Raw genomic sequence first — 16,900 nt, forward strand, 5'->3', positions numbered from 1 at the left:
GACGCGGGAGCTCGTAAGTAACAGACAGGCGTGCGCGCTAATTCTGGCGTTAAAGACGTGGCGAGCATTAGGATGATAGGATTGACAGCAGCTCACAGCGTGTCAATCAGCTCCCAGCTGGTGCCACGCCCGCCAACCATGAAGCTGCAAGCGAAACTTGTGTTCGATCGATGAAATATATGAAGCGATGCTAGCAGTTTATTCGGCAAAACTGTTGGGTTTAAATGAATACGTCGATGGTGGAGCAGCTTTACTAAACCTCCAATCAAAACATCACCGCGAGTGTTCTGGACGCAGCGCGCTCGCTCGGTGGTCGGCGACACACCTCCGCAGCTGCGGCGGCGGCAGGGCGGCATGAAGCGGGGCCCGACGACCTCCGGCGGGCACTGTACACACACATCACCGGACAGTCAGAACAATGCCGCCCACCGCCCTTTGGCCGGCGCGTCATCGCCACCGCCCCGGTTCACGTGGGAGAATGCATTGCAAATCACTGCGGTGCGGTGCAGGCTCGCTGGAGGCGTGGGCTCCGCCACCGCAGAGGACACCAGACCTTCCAAATTTGGCGGAATTCAACATTACGCCCGGGGGTCGCATCTGAACAACTTGCAAACGTGTCTCAATTCTTCGCCGGTTGCATGTTCAGGATCCGGTACCATGCAAGCAATTGATCTGCCTCGCCAGCTAATCCGTTTTCTCACGGATCCCTAATCAAACATGGTTAACATCAGGCTATATTTCCAGTAATAGTATTGATGAATCTATCACAAATCTGCCAACTCAGACTCAGTGTAGCCTGACACGCACATCACACCAGTGCGAACTTTGTCCCCAGAAACTGCCCTAGTCAACTTGCCCTAACCCGTTTAGTGTGGCCAACTTGAAAGTAAAGCCATTCCCGCGTGTTTCGACACCATCCTGTTTCAGTCAGTTGATTAATTAATCCACGAATCATCCATGATTAAACCGCACGCTCGGATTGGACTCTCGTAGCACCGGCCGCAGAGCGATCTCTTGCCCTCCCCTCTGCTCAGCGCTTGATCCGGAGCTAACGTCCGCCACGGAGCGCCCACCTCTTGAACTCGCAGTCACCGACAGAACACGAACGCGAATGTGACGCCTCACCGCCGCCGTCCGCCGCGCCCCAGCCCCACGTCTGATGTGTCGGAGCAGGTCAGGAGACACGCGAGGTCACGGACGCATCTAATGGGGCACATGCCTCCCTCCCGCGGGACCTTGCTGTAGTATAGAGTCCTTTCCGCCGCTTTGGCTACATTTCATGTTATGTGCATACATAATTGGAATATTGCGAACTCTGCCCGAAAATGTTGCGTAGAGCCCCGCTTTGGACGTCGACGAATGCCACATAAACTGAAGCAATTTATTGAGTAATGAAAAAAAATGCGACGCATCTCATAAAACGGTTCCTGTTAAGAACGTTAGAACCTTCCGCACAATATTCATGCACTAAAATACTGATTACGCTAATACAGGAAGAGAGCACGCGATTTCACAAACGATACAAAATGCCAACCGCAGTAGGACAACTGGCGTCGCGGCACGAAAGCTATACAAAAACGCTAATCGCGGTCACCTTTGCAAACCTATTCACAGCGAGCATTATCAATGACAGTTGCTCCAGGCAGTCTGTAAGAATAAATCGCACGCGATTTGCACCGAAACAATACCCGTGCCACCGGCTTCGCAAGACTCCCGCACAATCCAAACGCACCCATGCAGTTCAATCGGTGGAGAAAACGGACCGCCTGGGCAGCAATCACGTCACACAAACAGTCACGGACGCATACGTCACGCGTCACGGCAGCCGTCACGCACGCTCAGACCGCACCGCGCACGGAGCACGTGCGCTAACCCCACCGCCACGCGAGCGCCGGCCCGCAGTCACGCGACCCTCCCGCGGGACTTCACACATCACTCCGGAATACGGCGGGCGCTCAGCGCGTCCCGCTGCAGTTCTGCTCAGTCTCGGGACATCAAACAGCCGCGGAACCACCGCCGGGTCACGCGTCCATCCGCTCCACAACGGCGCACGGCCACGCCCGCGCCAGTAGTGCGGGCTGCCGCGTTGGCGCACGTCCGCCCCGCGTCCGGCAGATGGCGCCGCCGGCGGGCCGCGGCCGAACGGCGCGGCGCTCACACCTTGCTCTGCTTGGCCCAGAGGTCGAGCGCGCGGCTGACCACCCGGTCGGTATCCTCCTCCACCACCTTGTCGAGCAGAGCGCGCGCCGCCGACGGGTCCTCGACGGCGAGCAGCGCGCGCCGGTGCGTGATGAGCAGACTGGCGCCGGTCAGCGGCAGGATCCGCTCCGCGCCCGCCACCAGCTTGTCCACCACCCGCTCCACCTGTCCACAGCGGCGGCGTCAGGGTGGGTGGTTTGGGATTCGAGGCCGCGTCGACAGCGAGGCCATTTCGCACCCCCTCGAAGACAACCGTCAATATGTGTGGTGTTACGCTACCAATGTATTGGCACTTATACCTATGAAGTTCCAATAGGGTTCTTACACTGTGGATCGAGTATAAATTATGGTGAAGTCAGTGCGTGCTAAAAAATGAGAGTATAATTGCAGTTGTGCAACAGGGGTAACGAGTGATCAACCGACGAAGGGGTGCAGGCAAAAATACCACCGCCTGTCCACTTCACGACGTTGGCACCAGTGTTTGTGTGTGTCATTGGGGCTTTACGACGCAATCAGCTGCTGAGGCGTCGCCTGCCTCTCACCCTGGCAGGAAGGGCGGGCACCGCGGGGAATCGAACCCCGAACCTCTGGTTTCGCAGACGCATGTTGGCACCAGAATAGGACATGTTCAACAGAAGGTGGGATCACACATCTGCCACGCAGTGGCACACCTTGGTATGCCAAGTACGAGTGCGTTACATGTGTTGCATACCTATGACCCCAACGAAGCCTGCAAAGCACATTTTCTTGGAATCGGTTTTTGAGGTAAGAGGACTCCCAGTCACCAGGCTCGGGCTTGATCTCCCTGAATGGGTGAAGATTCTGATCATACATGCTCTGCCACGCGTCGCGGACGTTCTTGTTGTTCATTGGTGTTTTCGGGCGCGTCGACTGCGGTGGTCATTTTGCGCCCACGCGTCGCGGACGGAAAAATATGCAAAATACGCCACATCACCACTTCTGTAGTGAACGTGATAAAACTTCGCACATACAAGAGACAAGCTGGCGATAGCGGCGAGGCCTTTCCGGACGGAGCGGCACTGTCCTGACTCCGCGAACCCTGCAGCCCCCGGACGCCGCTCCCTTGGAACCTGTTAAGATACACAGGCACGGCCTCCATCCAGTATCCAGCTTGCGAACAAGACGCACCGACCAGCAAACTTACGGCCGCAGTCGGAAGACGGTGTCCAGAATAGGGGCTCGGGTGCATTTAATAGGCTTCGTCCTTGCAGCGCTATAAGCATTCGGTTAAGCTTTTACGAACGCCAAGGAAGGGACCGGCCCCGATCCCAACACGCGATAGTTCCGGCGCCTGACCCAGGCGGCGCTGCCGTCGCTTCCAGGCGCCGCGCTCGCAGCACACCACGCGGCCCGAGCGGCGGCTGGCGGCGCGTGCCACTGACCGACGAGCTGGGCAGCACGCCGCAGAAGAGCCGACTGATCCAGCCGGCGAGCAGGGTACCGTCGGCCAGCAGGCCGAGCGCGGCCAGGTGCGCCGCCAGCGGCGGGTCCTCGCGCTCCAGCTGCGCCGCCAGCCACGCCAGCTGGCCGGGCAGCGCGTCGAGCGCCTCACGCTGCAGCTGCCACAGCCGGCAGCAGACGAAAAACTGGTCCGTCTGGTCGTCGAACAGGTCCATGACCAGCTGCGCCACCTGCCGGCCGGGGTCGGGGAGCGTCAGGTCAGGGTCACATCGGGGGTCACGATCGGGGTCGAGGTCAGGCCAAGTCAGGGCTGGGTCAAAGTCGAGTCACGCGCAAGGCTACGACACTGTCCGCGAGCCGCATGAGCCCCCACCTGAACATTTTCCATCCTACCTTCTCATCCGTCACCGACCGGAGCAGCAGACCAGCACCAGTAGCTGGTCTGCTAAATGGACCGTCCCCCACGCAAGCGAGGTGAACCCCCCTCCTCCGCTTGAGCCCGATCATCCTGAGACTGGGGCGAGGCTCGGACGCAGCTGGACCCGCCACCGCCACAGCGGCAGACAGCCGTACCGCCGGGCTCACCCGCCCCCTGTACCTGCAGCTGCGGACACTCGTCCTGCCGGAGGATCTCGTCGGGCAGCATGTGCGCCAGCCGGTACGTGTTGAGCAGCCAGCCGAGCCAGAACACCAGCGGCCAGGGCGTCTCGTCCGTCACGTTACGCAGCACGCGCAGCCAGTGGAACGTGTCGGTGGCAGTCTCCCGGCGGCGCGCCGCCACGAACTCGGCCGCCTCCGGGTGGCACGGCTGCGGCGCGGACCACGGGGTCAACACCACACCGCCGAAGCGCGAGACATTGGCTGGGACGTCGGCAGAGCGGCCGGCCGGAGCACGGAGCGAAGTGACTCGTTTGACAGGCAGAGCTGAGGAATCCCAGGAATTTGGTGTTCCGGAAGGTGTCGGACTGGCTCATGATTAAATATATCGAAGTAGTCAGTGCGTGCTTGGTTCATTTGAGAAGCGAAGCCATCAGTGATACAGCTGGTGCAAACGCCATAACAGTAACGGCGAAATCTCATGCAGATCGCGATGGGGGAAGACTGAGGAGCATGTAGTTCTATCCCGAGGGAATACCCGTCCAGGACGGGTAAAATCAATGTCTAAAATAACAGCATTACATAACCTTCCGAAAATCACCAGTGCCGCCCGCTTTGCTACCTTTTCATTTAGGGTAGTCATGTCCGCACCCCACCTCTATCACAAGTCCATCAGCCCTCACCCAGACACCCGACCAGGCCAGTCCCAGACCAGCGTCAGGCCGTTCCAGCCCGCCTCCAGTGCCCCACCTTCTCGTGCCCGGCCGACCGATCGACCTACCTGGACTTTGAGCAGCAGCCGCCAGACCAGCGGCCGGTAGATGCCGGGCACCAGGTGGAGTCGGACGAACTGGGCCAGTCGCGCGCCGTCCACCGGCGTCTCGCGCAGCAGCGGCTCCAGCGAGCGCTTCTCCTCCACACAGCGGAAGCCCATCTTCTCGTAGTACTGCGAGCGGAAGTTCCGCTCGTCCGCCTGCGCCATCTGCCGGCGACGGGCGTGAGTCGGCTCAGACGCGAGCCGTCCGCAGGGACCGGCGTCAGAGCAGAGCCATGGCACCAGACTAGTGGCCTGTGTGGCGGGCTGGGACCGGCACAGCGACTGGGTCATTACATAACCAACGAGTGCCACCATTAACGCAGTCGGCATCATGTGCGGGCTCGAATCCGCCTGCCGTATATCCTTGGTCTATGCGGCAACTAGCGCAAGAGGTCGCAACGCTAACAAAACTGCTGTAACAGGCTGGCGAACAGGCCATCACGCATTAATAAAAAATAAACACGTAAATCCATGAGCGCATCCCAAATTTTTATCCGAATCTCAAACAATACACTCCAATGAGGCATCACCATGCAGATAAGCACAATGATTGCCATCAGCGCTTCTGTGTCAGTTAACAACAGTAAAGTGCATACCAGTGCAAGTGGACAAACATGACACAAAAATGGCACATTCCACAGGTGCACTAAATACTATTATTTCTGTGTGCCTTATGGGATGTCGATGCTACAGAATGCGCTGCTTAAGATTTTCATGAGTTCTGACACATTCCTGTGCATTACGAACGCGGCCGAAACGAAACCTTATGACAACACACGACCTGAGCCCGACACGTATCGTACCGTATTAATGGTTGGAGTTCTGTTCGTCCAGGGCAGGCACCGGTCCAACTTTGGCGTTCAGTTGGTCGAAGAGCTCGCCGAAGAGCTGGAACTCAGCATCAAACTTGTCTATGCACTGCTGCCTCTCCTTCTGCAGCGTCTCCACTTCCTGCTTCAGCGTGTCGAAAGTCTGGCGCACCTTCACCAGCCTCCGGGCCACATCACCCACCGTCGCCTGAGGACAGGGCCCAGATCAGTAAGGCCTCACCAACCATCACCTGAGGGCAGAGCCCAGATCAGCACGGCCTCACCAACCATCACCTGAGGACAGAGCCCAGATCAGTACAGCAGTGCTCAGTGCTCTGATGGCAAGGTTAGAGGCGTTATTGACATCAACCATTGATAAACAGGATCTACCCAAAAGCTGTCAATACCTCACCTGGTCTCCAGTCGAGGTCACGTCCAGGTCGCGGCAGATCGACTCGACCTCCGAGTCCACCTTGCGAAACTGGCGACAGATCGGCGTCAGTAAGGCCATGTACTAAGGCCAGTAGGCCACTATTTACACTATTTACATGCAAGCAAATTGCAAATGACAGACAATGCTATTGTCCATTCCATTCCAACCTAAAGCAATCACCCTTGATCTTCTACCGATTGTGTTGTTACTGTGGCTCACATCACAGTAAGTTGTGTAGTGTTTCAAGTCGAAATAGCGACAATGTCTACCTTTTAAAAATAAAATGTAAATGGTGTTCACAGAAATGGTGTTGTATCACGCAAACATACTGCACAAACAGTTCTGGAATTTCTACCAGATTCTGACAAGGGAGCAACATTAATGGTATCAGATTCAAATACAAGTGAATACAGGTAATCCAGGCTACCAAATGTAGCTCAACCTTACAGCTTTGCTTGGGTAAATTCAGAATAGCTCATCTTATAAAGGGAGGTCACAGCGATTATGGTTACTTTTACTAGCAGGTCCTGCTGTTGCCACTCATGCAGTTGCCAGCTAAGGGCGAACTCAAATTTGGTGACGATGGTTAATGGTTGACATGCATATCCCACAAGCTCATGAAAGAGTTACCAGAGCCTCCAAAGTGTCCACAGCTGCTGCCGTGCTCATCCTTAGGCACCTGGAAGTTAAAACATGTCTAAATGCCAGGAGTGCAAACATTTGTGAACAACTCAATACCACTTAGAATTTACTGGATCAGAACAGTAGAACTGCTATCAAGCTACACAAATGAAACTTGAATGCAGGCATGAAGAACAAACAATGAGCACATGGGCCAAAATCCACAACTGTTGCACATTTAATATACATCAGCCTCAAAGATGAGGACTAGTACTCAAACAGTGAGGTAGTAAGATATATAAATTGGATATCAGCCATATATAAGTGGTAGGCGATTAGGGAAGAGAGGGCAGCAGTTCCATATCTGGAAAACCTGACATCCAAATGATAGTGGTGCATGGAAACAATGTAACTAGCTGAATGCCTTGGGCAGCATTGAACATGTAGGATGATAGCAGACCACAAAGCTATTCTACATTTGACATCTTCATGCTAGACATAATGTCTATTATTAAATTACTTACTACTTGCTTATTATATTACATTATATTACTTACTATTACATAATAGACATAAAACTTACACAAACAGGAATGGGTGTGTTTGGGACCTGACAACTGGATCTTATCAATGCTTTTTGAAGGTGTGCCAGCTTTACTGCCATAGATTAAATGATGCAGTATTCAAACACTTCTTCACATTTCAGTGATTGAAAGCTGGCTAACCATGAGTCTTACCAGGCCTACCAATTTCCCCAAACAATCAATAAATTTATTGGTTGTGGTGATTGTTTCTGGCATCTGTGGCATGAACAGATGAATATGTGTTTGGAAGATGCTGGTCGCTGAACTATAATTCATAACTATGCAGTTTTGATGGCCTAATTTCATTTTCCCTTTGCATGCTGCATTCTACATAAGTTTTTAAAATGCAGCAATGGCTAATTCTCAGTTGATTACCACCACATATCAGGAGCATCACCTATGCTCAATGATTTTCAGAAGGAAAATTTATCCATGCTGTGCAAATGGTTTCACCTCTGTTCTTTCACCTCTGTTCACATCAGTATGACATCAGCTTTGATCACCCACTTCCAATATAATTATGCTTCAAATGCCCCAAATGGGCAGTTCCATGGTTTGAACTGGAGTGTATGAGGCTGACAGCACACACCAACTAAAATTTTAGCAAATAATTGTTCTCTCTGACATTAACTGGTGCAGGTCTTGCATCACTGATACAGAACATTATGGTCATAGATCTGTGTTAGCCTATGCCAGGGCCCAGCCAAATTTTCTGCAACCAGCAAATTTAATTTCTCCAGATCAAGCAGGGGAATACACATTCAAATTGCACTGCAATGCTGCAGGACAACCATCTCCAATTAAATAAATTGTAAGTGCCCTGAAACTTGAACAACATGCTACAGAATGAATCACACTTCTTGTTGCAGAAAATAACCCTGAAACTGCAAACACTGCAAACAGGTTAGCTTTCAGAAAGGCTGGGATTAGGTAAGCCAGGCTCCTGAAGTTGAAAACTTGTTCATGACTGAAACCTGAGACCCTTAGCCTAATAACTTTGGTACATTTCTTTCTCTTCCAAATAATTCTTAGGGGCAAGAGGCAGTTAGTCAATTCCTAAGTTTGGACCAAATCTCTCTGCAGACTTGACTGCTATCAAAATCAAAGAAGTTATTTTGAAAATGTGACTAAGGACTTCACGCTTTTCTAGGTCCTTCCTTTCAGGATCGCCAGGTTGTTTTTTACATGGGACCTGGGTCTCCCAATATCTACCTGCTTTTCCCACCTCAGTACCACCAATGCTGATCCTCTTGTTGCTGGAATATCACAAAAAATGAATGAAAATGGTTGATATCACACAGTTAATCTTTTTGGCTACCATGTCATGGCCACAACTCCTAACCTATTCAAATGAACTATGATTTCCTAAATGAAACAAAACTGCCATGTAAAATTGCCCAAAAATTTAACATTCACCAAAATATGCTATCGGACCAACACCATCAAGTAACACTCATCCAGGGGGATTGTCAGGCTGCTGGCTTATCCCCTCCCCATGCCTCAACAATTTGTGCATCACAACTACTGCTCCTTTTTAACAATCACACTTCCCACTCAAATCCTGCTCCCTTCATTTCAATTCCATAAATCCAATCTCAAAAGGAAACCAGCATTTATTTTCCAAGTTGCACAACAGTACAACTCAACCCATTAACAACAGTACAACTCTACACAAGATGGGAGAAATATGCTGCATATAGTCCATGCTCTATACATTTTGGCTCTCAAATTATTAGCGATTAGACCCTTAAATGAGGCCTATTATTCATCAGCTGAAAACCGCTGTCCCATTGGGTACACTCCAGTCCCTCTGGCAAAACAAAATGAGATTAGTACGCAATGGCCAATGGGCACGCCACCACCACCCATAGGGAATGTGGACTATACCTGTGTTTAGACAGAAGGATCACTCCATACCATGCCGCGGGTCCACATATCAACCCACTTTTAAAGGCCCTCACCGTAAACTGTTGTCAATCGCGTTACGATACGCAACAGTCATCGCAAAAAAACACGGGAGCCGCGCTTTCAAGATTTGAGAATTTGCGAAAAGTTGATGTGTTCGAAGAAATAGCTGCTTTAGCAGCTTAGCGGTTTTATTGTCAATATTTTGGCTTTTAATTTGCTCAGCACTGAGCCACCAATTTTCATTGGTGCATATCAGCGCATATCAGCACCTATTGCTTTGGGAAAATAGATGGTGCGCCAGCTTCTCTCATTCGCGGCGCTTTTAGCGTCGTTTCATCTGCGTCATATTTGTCTTCACGTTGTTCGGATCCGTTTTTTGGAGCGCGCCGCATTGGGTTCCTGTCTTTCTCAGTTGTGGAATATCGGTGTCGGGTTAGATTTGACCTGAATATAAGACCTTTAAAGGATTACTGGGATCCATTCAGTTGGCCCTGTTTAGTCATTGTCTTGTTTCGTCGACTGTGTAAGTTACCATTTGCGAGTAGGCCAACGCCAGCGTTTGGAACTGGACAAGTATCGCTGGCACGTTTCAGCTTCATCGGCGAACGTGATCGGTGCCAGCTAGTGTATTTCTTGGTGTGGGCTCCAATGCTGACAGTTTACAACTGGCACTGTGCCAAGTGGCCCTGATTAATGACAATTAATTTCATGATCTATGTGTCATATGGTGCATGTGACGATGACCAACAGCAGTAGCATTAATGCATGTCAGTGGGGAACACATGCATGTCAGCTCTAAAAGAATGCTACACTGCAATTGGCTTAAATGTGATGTCAGTGCACTTAACCTGGAGCAGGTGCCTGGCAGGTCCAGGTCAGGTCAAATTACATTGAGTTTGCACTTTGTTTTGCCTGAGAAATGTTTTAATTGGCAAGTTTGTGCTTTCAATCAACTTTGTAACATTTAGGTACCTTGGAAAATTAGCTTTTGATATAGATCTGGTTTCACAGATACACAACTTGATAATTGTTCCACTAGTGTGTCCAGGATGAACCTGGAAAGTAGAAATTGACCAGGCTGGAAATTTGGAAAAATGAAATGAAAAATTTAAAAACCAGGCTGGAAATTTAGCAGTCAGCAGGTTTACTAGATATATAGCAAGTACAGTAGGAAGTGATTTGTTCCAGTTCTGACATCTGATGTCGGATGTTATGTGTTTCCGTTCTGGCACCCGATGTGTGTTTCAGTTCTAGCATGTGATGTAACGTAATAGTTATGCAGTGAGGTTTCTGGATTGCCATGAGATCTTATCCAGTCATGCCTGATCCGATTTAACATTGTATGGCTGATGACTGATAAGCTTAATATATTTATGGTTTGTGGGTGTCCTTTGACATCGTGAAATGAACCAAATGATTAGCTTAGCACCAGGATTTAAGATGTCCCAAAAAAAGAAGTAAGGGGACCTGTGCTACTGGCCATGAAATCTGCTGCCAATGAAATGTGAGCTTGATAGTTTTCAATTTATCCCATGGCACAAGGCAACAAGTAACAATATGTCTCAAATTGTTATGTTTAGCTTGTATAGGCAATGATAAGTTATGCAGTGAGGGTTATCAGTTGATAACCTGATAATGCTGCAGATTTTGCCAATAACTAAGCTAATGGAGCCAGTCACAGTTGACAGTTAATACTAATTGGTTTTGTCAATATGTTGAAATTTGGAAAGTGTTTTTTATTATAGTAAAAGCTAGAGATCAGCTGATGCACAATTTTTGTGCTTGCTTACAAATGATGCTGTTTGAAAACTGGCTGATCAAGTTTTGTTGATTTGGGCAAATTTAATTAGATATGTGAATTTTCCATGATTTGTAATGCAGTCAATAATTGTTGTGTGCATAATAATGCATTGGTTGGCATGCTCTGATTTTGTAAGATTTTCATCATTTTTAAGCACTGTGCCATGCAACTTTACTTCCCCAGTGGTGTAAAAGGGGCCACCATCACTGGTGACACTGACCTGATGTCTGACATTTATGTGGCATAGATGGTACTTGTTGGTTGCCACTTGAAAGAGGACCCATGTGCAGGACCACTGCACATGGTCCTCTTAAATATTTAATCTGTGCATGAACACTGTTTTTCATATCAGCTGTAGTTATGAATCTCAGGTGCCACAGGTCTCAGTGAATTATCAGGTGGCTGGAAGCTAGGTTCAGTTTCTATTATGCTGTGATTTATGAATTGAAAACTTTTGCATGCTTTGAACCTTGACTTCATTCTTATTGTTGTACTGGATTTGCTGTTAGTGCTGGGCTTAACAACATGCATATGGCTGTAATGTGTGGGACTTCCCAAGCTACCATTTTACTTGGTACACACTACTGGGAGTGTAACTCTTGCAATGGTGAATGGGCTGTCAGGTCCTGGTGTGATCAGCCAATTGACAAGTATATAGCAAGTGTATCGCAAAGTGATTTGTTTCAACACTGGCACTGATGTTATGTGATTGTAATGCAGTGAGATTTCTGGATTTCTACAAGACATGTTATCAGGGTAGCCTCTCTATGAGTCCAGCACAAGAAACCTTGCTCCATCACAGGATGGCTGCAGCTCCTTCAATATTCAACCTGTGTGACATTGGCAATGAGGTACTGTGACTTTGCTGTTTTTTCATAGCATGACCACCAGTTACTTGTGTGTTTACCCCTATCAGACTAAAATACCAACTTATGTTGAAATGAAGCTCTACAGTCAGATGTGTGATCAGTTACAGTCCACGCCAGTACTGTGCATTTTGAAGCTCAACAGCTTAGGGCTGCTTTGTATCTTAGTGGATTTTTCAAAAATGGTGGTTGGAATCAACAACCAACTCTGGGAAATTATTGTAAGGATTTGTGGATATCAGCTGTATGACATAACCAGTTCTGTCAAGGTGGGACGAAGGCTAATCCACCACTGTTAGAGGCTGGCTCGAGACCCATCGACGCCAGAGACACATCCCGGGACATACACTTTGCTTGACCTGACTGCCACAGAAAGATCACCGGTCAGCCGTCCGCGTCCGTATCGGTCCGCCAACTGTCCGGTCAAATGTCCGTCGTTTCTATAGCTCGGTTGGTTAGAGCGCCTGCTTTCCGATCCCCACGCTCGTGGCGGGGTGGAGGCGCTCTCAATTCGCCCTTGACAGGTATGACATGTGGCCAGTGGCAGCAGTCCCTCCAAAGGTCAGCCGACATTTAGACCTTCGTTGACCTTCGGCACGGTCCGTTCTAACCAGAGGCAGAACGGACCTTGCCAAGCATTGCGGGACTTTAAACTGCGCCACCAAAACCTGCCGTTGAGCGGGAATTGCACAATTGGGTGGTAGGGGTTAGCTGAACACACACAACAAGCACTGTGAAGCGCAAGCTCTGATCCCAGAAATCCTTCCACTCAAAAGGTTTGGGTTATTTGTTAAAAGACCGGGTGAGAGACGACTTGGCGTGAGACGGCCGTGTCATGGCATGATATGGCACACATAGATCTCTGTGGTTTGGTATGGCTCAATCGTGCCCAAAACCAACTAAGTGGCGGACTGGAATCCGACAAATTGGTGGTGGTGGGGCCAACATGCATGTAGCAGGTTTGACTGGCAGGTGCCCTGGACCGAAAGCCACATTTGCAAACCATGCAGAGTGAATGCATAATAGAGTTACTGTCTTGACATGGTCGTTTTATAGATAGCTTGAAGTTCCTGTAATCATTCTCAAATGTGGTGTGTTTTCAAATCTAGTGACGTTTGATTTGTCAACGGTTGCCTAATCGCATGTAAATGTGTTTCACCCTTCGTGTGACGTCTTCTCATATCCGTGATGGCTGACTCTGGAAGCATATATTACTACATCTGATGTACAGTGGTGGTGATTGGGAAGTTTGCATATTAGCTTTGCCCGTGGAAAACTTTTCGTAATGATAACACCTATCGTATAGCTTGTGTGGGCAGGGTATGACTTGAGTAGTTGTGGTTGGAATGCCTAAATACCCCCAATAAACAGCAAGCACAGGTACATTGACGAGCATAATGCAGTCTACAGTCTATGACAATGCCAGCAGACCTTTCTGGAGCTATAATGGTGGGGGGGGGGGGGGGGACTATTTGTTTTCGGTGCATCCCGTGCGGGACTTATTTGTTGCCATTTGTTTGATGTTGAAGATGGCCCTGGATGGGGCCAGTCGGCCGCGCCTCCCGATCCGCATCGTCCGGAAGAGCTCTCCGCAGATAAAAAGGAAGCGTTCATGTCTCCACCGCTGGAAGTAAATGGTTAGGCGCGCATCGACTTGGCGAACAGGACGTCGTGCTCGGAGACGTGGCTGGTGGGGTAGCTGGGGATACCTGATGTATCCAGGGTTGCCCCGCGAAAGGCCTCGCGGGCTGTGTGCGTTCCATGGCACAGCGACCGAGTGGGAGGCTTTGGGGGCTGTTCCGTTTGAGCAACAGACGAAGGGCGTGGGAGAGGCTGTGCTTTCGTCTGTGACGGAGAAACCGAGCATGGTAATGCAGGACTGTCAAGTTTTTCAACAGGTAGTGGTCGTGGGAAGGGAGACTGGGCACGTGGAGTGGGTGAAAACATTGTACGTGGACGGCATCATTAAAAGCTGACTCAGTTCAACGCTTTATGCCGTGAGGGCTTGGGTAATGGCGGCTTGGTAAACAACAGCTTGGTGGTTCCTCTGCCGTGAATAATGAACACGCCCGTGAGGGTGGGACGTGCTTGTTATTTAGAACAGACGAGTGGTCGTTGGATTTGGATGCACAGTTTCAGCGTGTCCTGCATGGTTGTTCAGTACATTTTTTCATGACTTAATATGTGGTGTTAATCAGGAATAGGTGCGTGTTGACCAATGCCCACTTTTCACCAGGATAGTGCATTGTATCGATTGGTACAATCTGTGCGAAGGAAGTGTGAACATCTATTTACGAAAATAATTTTATTGCTTCCTGACCATCTTCTGTCTCCAGCCACATTGCGTTCCTTACCCGAATAAACATCAGTCCAGCACGGCTAAGAAAGGGAATGTCCGGTACCATAGCTCCACAGCGTGAGTCCTTCCACTGACGGTCGGTCACGTCGCCTGCAGCTCCCGTCGGCGCCGACACTGGATCTGCTGTGGTGGGCTGTACACCTGCTGCGCTGCCGCAACATGCCTCGCACCCGCCGCCGCGACTCGCCCTCCTGTCCGCGCCTCTACGAGTCGCGCTCACGCAGCCGCTCGCGCTCGCGTGACCGCCACCGCAAGGAGGAGGCGTACCGGCACCGACCAGAGCGCAGCCGCAGCCGCCACCGGCGCGACCGCGACCGTGACCGCGAGCGCGAGCGCGACCGCAGCGGCAGCCGCCGGCGTCGGCTGCGCTCGTCGCGCCGCCTGCGGCGGTCTTCGTCTTCGGCGCGCCGGCGGCCACATCGGCGGCGCGAGCCCACGCGCTCCCCGTCGGTGGTGGACGACGCCGACGGCCACCTGGTGTACCGCAACGGTGACGTGCTGCAGGGCCGCTACCGTATTCTGAGCACGCTCGGCGAGGGCACGTTCGGGAAGGTGGTGCAGGTGCGCGACTCGCAGAGAGACGCGGTCAGCGCGCTCAAGATCATCAAGAACATCGACAAGTACCGCGAGGCGGCCAAGCTGGAGATCAACGTGCTGGAGCGACTGGCGTACAAGGACCCAGACGGCCGGCACCTCTGCGTCAAGATGCTCGATTGGTTCGATTATCATGGCCACATGTGCATCCTGTTCGAGATGCTCGGCCTGAGCGTGTTCGAGTTCCTCAAGGACAACAACTATCAGCCGTACCCGATGGAGCACGTGCGTCACATCGGCTTCCAACTGATTCAGGCGGTCAAGTTCATGCACGACAACAAGCTGACGCACACCGACCTCAAGCCGGAGAACATCCTGTTCGTCAACTCCGACTACGACATCGACTACGACGCGCGCAAGAAGCGCGACGTGCGCCGGGTGAAGAACCCCGACATCCGGCTGATCGACTTCGGCAGCGCCACGTTCGACCACGAGCACCACAGCACGGTGGTTCTCGACCCGGCACTACCGCGCGCCCGAGGTCATCCTCGAGCTGGGCTGGGCGCAGCCGTGCGACACCTGGAGTATCGGCTGCATCCTGGTCGAGCTGTACCTGGGCTACGCGCTCTTCCAGACGCATGACAACCGCGAGCACCTGGCGATGATGGAGCGCATCCTGGGCCCGGTGCCGGTGCGCATGGTCGATCGCACCAAGACCAAGTATTTCTACCACGGCCAGCTGGCGTGGAGCGAGAAGTCGTCGGCGGCGCGGTACGTGCGCGACAACTGCCGCCCGCTGCGCCGGTTCGCGCGCGCCGACGACGCCGAGCACCGCCAGCTGTTTGACGTGGTCGAGCGCGCGCTGGCGTACGAGCCGGCGCGCCGGCCGTCGCTCGGCCAGCTGCTGGAGATGCCCTTCTTCGACGCCGTGCGCGACACGTTGGCCGTGGCTGGCGAGCGCACGTACAGCCTGTCTCGGTAGCCAGGGCGCGGCGCCGGCCGGGCGCGCTGCGGGCGTGGTGCCGTGTGCGGCGCGGAGCTGCTGCCCGAGAGTGCGGCGCGTGGTGGGGCGTCCCGCAGCGCCGTCCACCCGCCTGTGATAGGGCGGCGACGGGGCGCCTCCCCCGCCCGCAGTGTTGGTTAGTGTGTTTTGTATTGTGGCTCGCTACTGCCCCTCCCCCCCCCCCCTCCGCCAGTTTTGGCTCACGAGATCCCTGGAGAGACAAACCAGGGACCCGCCGTATGACTGTGCTCAACACTTAACCCCGGTGCAGTTTTATGTATGTAGGGCTGTATGTAAGTTGAGACGTTTTTGTCTTATTGTGGTGGTGTCGAAGGAGCCTTGCCAGGCCGCGATAAAGGCCCACAACGGCCGGTGAACCGATGACCAGCCAAATCTCTACTGCCAGGTGGGTGCGGAGGGCGTCTGATGGCCGCAAACCGATGTATTAAACCGGCTTCAGCCCTCGATTCGCTCGAAACGTGTACCATGTGTTTTAGTGGGACTTCCGTGTTGTTCATGTCGCTCATCGTCATTTTATTGTTGACGCTCTGTAGCTGGCTAGCACTGGGCTGGGTGTCTCCGTACGTGCGTGGTAAATACATTTCACGCCGCTTCCCTGCGGCGTTGGCTCTGGCCTGGGGACGTGTAGGCTTCGGGGCCCCGCCGCTCTAACACACCTGACCGGCCGCGTGTAGCCCAAAGGCTCCCGTGCGGTGAAGGAAGCGTCTGAACTGTCACCGCTGTGGACGTAGCTGAAGTATGTACGGCGGTGTAAGCCACGCAGCTCGCCAGCCACGAGACTGGCAGCTGCAATGGGCGCGCCGTCACGTGAGTAAGTCTTCAAAAAAGTGGTGGAGTCACAATGAAAGGACTTAGGTTAGTGATCGCCATAGAAAGAAGTGACGACTGCTTTCTGCACCGGTGTAACAGCAAGGCAATGTGCAAAA

The 16,900-nt window shown here is 52.0% G+C and overlaps 1 protein-coding gene and 1 pseudogene across 6 annotated transcripts; one reads left to right on the forward strand and one right to left on the reverse strand.

Moving 5' to 3' along the window:
* Nucleotides 1-1,367: 1,367 nt before the first annotated feature.
* Nucleotides 1,368-9,642, reverse strand: TBC1d7 (TBC1 domain family member 7). 6 transcript variants are annotated; one of them, XM_037234520.1, is made up of 9 exons: nt 9,444-9,642; nt 8,695-8,738; nt 6,908-6,956; nt 6,257-6,325; nt 5,839-6,052; nt 5,000-5,200; nt 4,220-4,429; nt 3,603-3,851; nt 1,368-2,364 (listed from the first exon to the last, which is right to left on the reverse strand). In XM_037234520.1, the coding sequence occupies exons 6-9, from the start codon at nt 5,198-5,200 to the stop codon at nt 2,155-2,157; spliced, it is 870 nt and encodes a 289-aa protein (XP_037090415.1). In that variant the 5' UTR covers nt 5,839-6,052; nt 6,257-6,325; nt 6,908-6,956; nt 8,695-8,738; nt 9,444-9,642; the 3' UTR covers nt 1,368-2,154. The 6 variants fall into 6 exon arrangements, with proteins under 6 accessions (XP_037090415.1, XP_037090413.1, XP_037090416.1 ...); XM_037234518.1 differs by having other exon boundaries at nt 9,370-9,642; XM_037234521.1 differs by lacking the exon at nt 9,444-9,642 and adding an exon at nt 9,319-9,339.
* A 5,164-nt stretch (nt 9,643-14,806) lies between these two features.
* On the forward strand, nt 14,807-16,586 carry LOC119109793 (dual specificity protein kinase CLK2-like; annotated as a pseudogene).
* The last annotated feature ends 314 nt before the right edge of the window (nt 16,587-16,900 follow it).

The sequence above is a fragment of the Pollicipes pollicipes genome, unplaced genomic scaffold (genome assembly GCF_011947565.3).
Source record: "Pollicipes pollicipes isolate AB1234 unplaced genomic scaffold, Ppol_2.1 Scaffold_7231;HRSCAF=8579_pilon_pilon_pilon, whole genome shotgun sequence".
NCBI lineage: Eukaryota > Metazoa > Arthropoda > Thecostraca > Pollicipedomorpha > Pollicipedidae > Pollicipes > Pollicipes pollicipes.

What these genes read in the sequence shown, in the direction of transcription:
- TBC1d7 (XM_037234523.1), bottom strand. Translation starts at nt 5,200, where the DNA reads ATGGCGCAGGCGGACGAGCGGAACTTCCGCTCGCAGTACTACGAGAAG. An exon ending in GGCTGCTGCTCAAAGTCCAG is followed by an intron (nt 4,430 to 4,999) that starts GTAGGTCGATCG and finishes TCCGCGCCGCAG; the next exon opens with CCGTGCCACCCGGAGGCGGC. An exon ending in GCGTGCTGCCCAGCTCGTCG is followed by an intron (nt 2,365 to 3,602) that starts GTCAGTGGCACG and finishes CGCTGTGGACAG; the next exon opens with GTGGAGCGGGTGGTGGACAA.